Genomic DNA, 7,424 nt, shown 5'->3' with positions numbered 1-7,424 from the left:
CCCACACCTACACAGACATACGCGTACGTGCGTGCGCACACACACACACACACACCACTCTGCCTTCTCCTCCCCCCACAGCTGCCTGCAGTCAAGTCTCACTCCCCGTCCGGCCCCTGTCACACGTATGTGCAGGAAGCTGCTGCCTGGCTGTCCTGTGCAGACCTGCAGATACAGAGGGCCGGGCTGAGCTGGACATGGCTGGGAGTGCTGCAGGCGGGTGGTGGCAGCACTGGGAGGGGTAGCTCAGCTGTGGATGGGATTGGCCTCAGACGAATTTTGCGGGGTTCTAGCCCCCAAGTCCCTCCCAGTACCACCACCTGCAAAGGCACAGTGAAGTGTGGTGCTCCTGGCCCAGCTAAACCAGTCCCAACCGCCCTCCGCCCTCCATGGCAGGTAGGGCATAGCTCTTTCAGCCCGGCTCACTGCTCTCCCCACCTTTCCCCCCAAGCAATGGTGCCACCTGGCCTGTCCCCCTCCCCCAGGCACGGCACAGCACGGCTCTCAGCCTGACCCCAGCCCTTCCCTTCCTCACCCTAGTCCCGTTGGTGGAGGGGTCCTGCTTCCAGCTCCCAGGGAAGCAAATGTGAAAGCCGCAGTTTTAAACTTGGTGCCAAAGTAGACGCTGAGTTTAAAACTGTGGCTTTCGCTTCTCTGCTGATGAGGATCCTGGGGCCCTGAATTGGAAGGGGCTTCTGGTCTCGTACCCAGCTTGCCTATTCATTAATCCACCTATGCCAATGGGCAGCTGGAATCACAGCATTTCAAAGGGTTTAGAAAATGAATGGACTTAAGGGTGAGGGAGGGAACTAGATAAGAGAACAGGCTGTGTGTACCCAAGGAAGTGTGCATGTTACCAAAGAGGAGAGGGAATGTGTAGTTTGGGTGAGAATGAGTTGCATTATTGGGCCGGCAGTTTCAAATCTGGGTCTAAATTCATGTGCAAGCATTTAAAGAAGAAAAGGCTGGCTTTTCGCAAGTCTTAAACATTCATATATTCCACTGATGTTAATGGGAGCTCAAGGTACTCAGTGCCTTTGAAAATCAACCCACTGGTTCATCTTTCTTTTCCTTTGTAATCACTAAAGCCCACACCTCAGGTATGTAGGGTGCTTGTGTTGGTCTTCCTAAAATGGATGGGCCAGTGCAATTTTGTCTGGGCTTGGTAAATTTCTTGGACATTTTTGAAAACTGAACTCAAGCAGATATGATTTGGAATTACATTTTGTATTGGATGGTTTCCCAGTTGTGCGTAGGCGTATCTGTATGTTTACCCAGTGCTCGGGAACACTTGAGAACACTGGTTAGAGCCATGTGCACTGCAGGCAGGAGATGGGCACACTTCTCACACACAAAGCTACACCTGTGCCTTTCAACTGAGACCTGAAACATGCCTGCTACCTCTGTTAAAGTGTTGGAAATTTTCCTCTTGGTGAGTCTGGCAGTCAGTCCAGGAGGCTGGTATCCATTTTGGACTAGCGTGTAAGTTTAATTTTTTTTTTTACCAACTCTGAGAACTCAGGCTTGCTGAAAGAGAATAAATGCTGTAATTTATCAATATTGCTTCATCCACACTTCTTTTTATAGAATGGCAATTTAATTCGCGCAGTTTGGCTTCTTCACTGGTCTCTCTTTTCTTTCTCTCTTGTAGGGTGGGTTGATAAACTTTGAGAAGAGAAGACGAGTAAGTCTGAACTTCTTCCTTCACTTGCATTTAGCTGCCAGCTTGTTCAGGGGAATCCAGTTTATACTTTAGGAATTATTTTCTCCCTCTTATGCATGTTATTGATGAGATTTTTCTTGGAAATGAGGAAAGAAGAATAGACTTCTGGATGATCATGAATCCAAATAAGCCTGAGAAGGGAAGTGAAGAAAGGAAAATCTGTAATTATTTAGATGGATACTACAGAATCAAAACCATTCCTTAGGATTGCACAGTACATATATAGGACGTATGTGCGTGGGGACTGGCCATGAATTCCCCATGGGGATTAATGGAGGAAGTCTGTTATCCAGTCACAGACATCCCTGACAGAATGTGAATTTTGTTTTTAGAAAACATATCTTAAGTCTTATAAATTGCCTTCTATTGCTGCATCGATCTGTTTCACTGAATCCAATAAAGAATCCAAATAAAAGAATGAACCGGGTAGACGGGGCTGAAAACAAAAACGCTACCATTTCTCCCACAGTCTGCTCTTCATTAAACAGATGAGCAAAGTCAAACCATATAGAAAGCAATATGCTTGGCATACTTTGTTCCAGACAAAGTCAAACCAAATACAGATTTTCTCCTTCTCAGAGATTCAGTGAGCACTTTGATTTTGCCCAGAGATAGCCCCATTGGCTCAGTTAATTCTCAGCACCCCAAACCACATTTTAGACTTATCTTTTTTTTTTTGTCAATGGCTTGTAGCATTTGTAAAGGATACAAATCTCTTAGGTCACCAATCCGGTTTAGCTTAAATCAGTAGAAAAGCAAAACTGTAGCCACCTGATGGTTGTTGATGATTGTAATTGCAGATCAAGCAATTGTTCACAGGCTGTATGCTGTTAAATGTGGTCTCAGCAGGAGCTATGGATTCTTACCCCATTTCCTGGACTAGCTTTTCACTCCACTGTTCCTCTGTGTGGCTCGATTCTAGGCCGTGACTCTCACCTGCCTTCCATTCTGTTGTATTTATACCTCAGCAAAATGTTTTCAGAATGATACCACATTAAATTTCCCATTTGATCACACCAGGGGTAGCCTTTTACATTCATGTTGCATGAGTAGAAGTGATTATACAGAATACAAGGGAGTGGAGAAATCAGAACCTTCCCCCATCCTCGGAGGGACACCCTAGGTGATCTAATGGACAACCTTGGTGGTCCCGAAAGTCTAAGGACCCAGTAAGCACACCCCATTAGAGGTAACTTTCTCTATTATAGGAGGAGGTATGCAGGTGAGATGGCATAGGGAAGGTTTCACTACTGTTCCTGGTGTTCCTAGTCTGTGAATAAAGAGAACATTTCAATTTGTAATGGTGTCATTCCGGCATCTTACATTCATATTAGATATTATGGCTCCCAAAAGCAATCTTGTTAAGAGGCATGGTGGCACTGGAGACTTGTCATATTTTCCCCTAATAATCTGGGGATCTTTGATAAAATTTGCAAGAAGCAAGGAGTGTCAGCTGTTCCATGAAAACAAAGGGCAAATTTTGTGGCACCTAAAATTGCAGTTATAGTCACATGAGACCGAAGCACAGTCCTTACTTTGCCTTATAGTTATTCTTGCATGTGTTTTGTCCATTTGTCCTTGCTTTGAATATGAATGAGTCTGTATTTGGCATTGTTTTATTTTCTAATTAAAATTCTTCTTTGCTGCTTCTCCTTAGGAGTTTGAAGTAATTGCCCAAATTAAGCTTTTGCAATCTGCCTGTAACAGCTACTGCCTTACACCAGACCAAAAATTCATCCGATGGTTTGAGAGACAGCAGCCCTTAACAGAAGAGGAGAGGTAAGGTTATCAGTGCAGTAGAGGAAGTATGCTTTGCATATCCAACCTCCCATCTAGCTGAGCAAGTTATATCTGCTCTAGATAGTCTCTCCAAAGTATCTCAATTATACGACCAATCAAGGATAAAAATAGTGTGCTTTTGTCAAGCAACTGGTGAGAACTTGACACTTAATGGGATTTTATATTATAGTAGATTGTGCTTGTGAGTTTGAGTATGTGATGTGCGTGTGCGGACAGACATATGGTCAGCATTGGCGACACATAAGGGTGCATGTGCACCCCCTGAGATTGACCGTGTACCCCTGGAGAGAAGCACTGGCAGCACTTCCGCTGGTGGCAACGATCAACCACTGCTCCCTCCCCACAGTTGGTGATTGGTCACTGGGGAACCCCCTACCCCCTGGTCGGCGATTGGCCACTGGTGCCCCCCAGTATTAGGAGGCACCAATTGCCCATGATGGTCAGACATACGCAGATATAAATCAAAGGGTATTACTATGTTGAGTCACTGTGACTGCAACTTGTAGAGACATACCTGAGCCAGCGCTAAACTAGCTGGTTGATGTGAAGAATCATGTCAGCTCTTTATACTGTTTCAAAGAAACCAGATATCCCTTCCTCAAAATAAGACACATGCAGATGGCTGTTTCTTTTTTGCTGTGCTGCTGCTCTCTATTCTTGCACTTGGAAAGACTGAAAAATCTCTTCATTTCAAATATCCCCAATTTGAGATCAGATTACATGATTATGAAATCTGTGCAGGAGAACTTCAGACATCCAAAGAAATGATAATGAAATTGCATTTAGAAACCTTCAATAAGCAATTTTTCTCTGTTCTAGTTATAACCTCTCACGTGAGATTGAAGCAGCTGCAGACGCTAGCACCACATCACCGAAACCTCGGAAAAGTATGGTGAAGAGACTCAGCCTGTGAGTATGACAGAATGACTAGTGGTATTTTATGATTTATTATGAGAGAGAACTGGAATAAATCAAATGAGAAATACATATTTTGCCAGACAAGGAACTTGGCAGGGAATACAATATGCTGCATCACTTCAAGGGATTCTGTCAGCTAAAGAATCATACTTTTTTCTGAAATGGTTATCTCTAACTATTGTTTCAAATACTAGCAAAAATAATTACAGATGAGAGAGATTAGAAGCAGATAGTTCAGTTCTACAAGACTTTTTTGAGGCGCAGTGAAAGGAACAGTTTGAGGGCCCAATTCTAAACACAGTTAATTTGATGTATAATAATAACAACTTAATGGACTACTGTGGGAAAGCAGAGAAAATGAGAGCAGAGCTAGGTCCATGGTTAATTTATTTTAGGACACATGTAAAATTCCCTGTGGAATCTTAACATGCAACATAAGAGGCAGATATTGCCAGAACGCTTCTGAATACTCTGTGTAGCTACTTCCAGGATAAGAATCATCAACTCAGAGAAACTTTTGGTCTAATTCAGTATAAAATAGATTATGAAACACTGCATAAAAATTCAAGCACAATGTGAGTGGGGACCAACAGAATGGAGCCAAACATTGAAGGAGGAGGAGGAGAAATGTAGGGAAAGCAGCATGTAATAAGAGCAGAAATCAAGGAGAATGGAAAAAACGTGGAAGGCCTTAAAGGTGAGGGTGAGGAATTTAAACCTGATGTGAGAGAGCACATGAAAAGGATGACATAGGCTGGACAAGAGAAGATGTGATGAATTTAACAGCAGGTGGCATTTTGAGCAAACAGAATGTTTAATGTTATGGCTGACATTTGGCTATTAACTCCTTGTCTCCTGCACTGTGGAGCCCAGGTGAAAGATCACGGGACAAACATTATTTTAATGCAAGCACTGTAGCAACCCAGAGACTTTAACCTGGAGACTGGAGCTCTTCTGAATTTTGCCTCCTAAATCTGAATGCAAGTGATCCCAGAATGATGAAATTTATATAACAAAGGGCAAAAAGTAAAGCAGGAAAGAAACCATAACAGGAGAGGGCAAAAATGAATAAGCTGAAGGTAGGCCACCCTTTGCTTTTAACCTTTATACCTTTTGGCTCCTTGGAATGTAACTCATACCAATTTAATCACCTATCAGAGTCAGGGAGGATCTGGGAGTCCAACATATTGTTTCTTACTTATTACCTCTACATTTGGCTCTGAGCTTAGACTGTATCAGGGAATAACAAATATTAATGTTGGTGTGCAAAAAAATTTTAAATCTTATGTAGAGGATGAATAAAGACAATGAACAATAAAAAGAGATTTAGCAGAATAACACATGGACTTATGAAGCAAGTGTTGCATCTGTTCAGTCCAGCAACATTTTTTTCATTCATTATTTGCCTGATCTATTTTTTTTTGTTTTCAGACTGTTTTTGGGATCAGATGTGATCACCAATAGTACACCCACCAAAGAGCAGCCAAAATATACTCCAAGTGGGAGCTCTGGTGAAAGCACAGATTCTGTCAGTGTATCATCATGTGAGTCGAATCATTCTGAATCTGAAGAAGTCTGCATCACGCCTGTGGACACGTCCGTGGACACGCCTGTGGACACACCTGTGGACACGCCTGTGGACACACCTATGGATGAGCCTCAGAAAAAGGTATGGTCTAAAACCCTTTGTTCAAAGTCTTCAATATGAAAAGGGTGTGAGGAATTGCTGATATTTGTATTATAAGCAACAATTGAATTTACAGATCCATTGTTTACCCCTGTCCACCATTACAGTTGACAAAGGTGTTGCTTTCAATAGTATGGGAAGATCCTTAAAAATAAATGTAGCAAAGGTAGAAGGGATGGAGCTCTTCCCCTGCCCTCCCCCACACAAGAGACAACTCATCTGAGTGATGGAATTGTCTGCAGTGGTGCCAAGAGAGAATTGGCATTGTGGAAGCAGAACCAACAGGTCAAATAGTATGTATGCACAACATTAAATTGCTTGCTGCATTCCTGGAGTACAGCAAAGTGATGTTTGCAATGAAAAGAAAGGACTACAGAACTTCCTTTCTCCCTCAGAACAGGCAACCCAGCCAGGCAAAACCTTTTGAAGACAAATTTTAGCGGTAATTGGTCATTTCCTCCTGGAACAACTCAGGTTTAATGAACTCACTTGCTGTTAGCATCTTGTTGCTATATTCCTCATGCTGAATCACTGGAGGCAAGTACTTTCAGAAAAGGGAACACTGCACCAGGAAAAAGGTCTCAGTAAGGAAGCCTAGCTACTCTAAGGATGTGTTTTTACTACAAAAGGTGTTTTTATACAATGGGATGACTACCATCCATTAGCTATACCACAGTAAAATCCTGATGAAGGCACAGTACCTGTAGAAGAAGGCACAGGCTACCTAGCCCTGTAAAACACTTCAGCCTCCCAGCATTGGTATGTTACTAGTGGGAAGTGCTGTAAGATATCATTTCACAAAGATACTTTTAGGGTGCAGACAGAAGTGGCAATTTTTGCCTGATCTGACCACAGGAAGCAGTTTCTAGCTGTGACCAAACATAAGTGCACAGCTTAAGAAATGGTCCATTGGGTGAAAATCTGACAACTGATTGCATGAGGGATCAGATAAAGATGTTTCAAAATGTAGTGTCTTTTGTAAGTTGTGTCTGCTGGGGCTCCCAGCCTGTCAGTGTCTTCAGAAAGGGAGGGGGAAAGGGAGCAGGAGTTCAGCCTAGGGGTTTTTCAGGCCCCCTCTAGAGGGTGGAGCAGGTGTACTGCAGGCCCCCAAGGTTGGGGGGGGGCTCCAATTCACCCATCCCACCCTTCAGCACCAGCTGGGGAGCCCCAAGAATGAGCTCTCTCCACTGCCTTCCCCCCTCCCATTCTGAAAACGGCAAGCACTGGCAGAGAGCCCTGGCCCTTCCTGTGTGACCCTGGTTGCAGGCAGGATGCTGGTTGCCTCCAGAAATGGTC

The 7,424-nt window shown here is 43.5% G+C and overlaps 1 protein-coding gene across 2 annotated transcripts in view; it reads left to right on the top strand.

Annotated features, from left to right (window-relative positions):
* RGL1 (ral guanine nucleotide dissociation stimulator like 1) overlaps window positions 1-7,424 on the top strand; it is a 146,796-nt gene that overhangs the window by 112,586 nt on the left and 26,786 nt on the right. For both annotated transcript variants that reach the window (XM_019501744.1, XM_019501743.1), the window contains 4 exons: window positions 1,652-1,684; window positions 3,381-3,502; window positions 4,343-4,432; window positions 5,873-6,110. In XM_019501744.1, coding sequence (XP_019357289.1) covers window positions 1,652-1,684; window positions 3,381-3,502; window positions 4,343-4,432; window positions 5,873-6,110 — 483 coding nt within the window. The remainder of the gene's footprint in view (window positions 1-1,651; window positions 1,685-3,380; window positions 3,503-4,342; window positions 4,433-5,872; window positions 6,111-7,424) is intronic.

This window comes from Gavialis gangeticus, unplaced genomic scaffold (assembly GCF_001723915.1).
Source record: "Gavialis gangeticus isolate Ggan-Ray unplaced genomic scaffold, GavGan_comp1, whole genome shotgun sequence".
Lineage (NCBI taxonomy): Eukaryota > Metazoa > Chordata > Crocodylia > Gavialidae > Gavialis > Gavialis gangeticus.
Note: the sequence above shows the minus strand (reverse complement) of the source record. Positions and strands in the feature narration are given on the sequence as shown.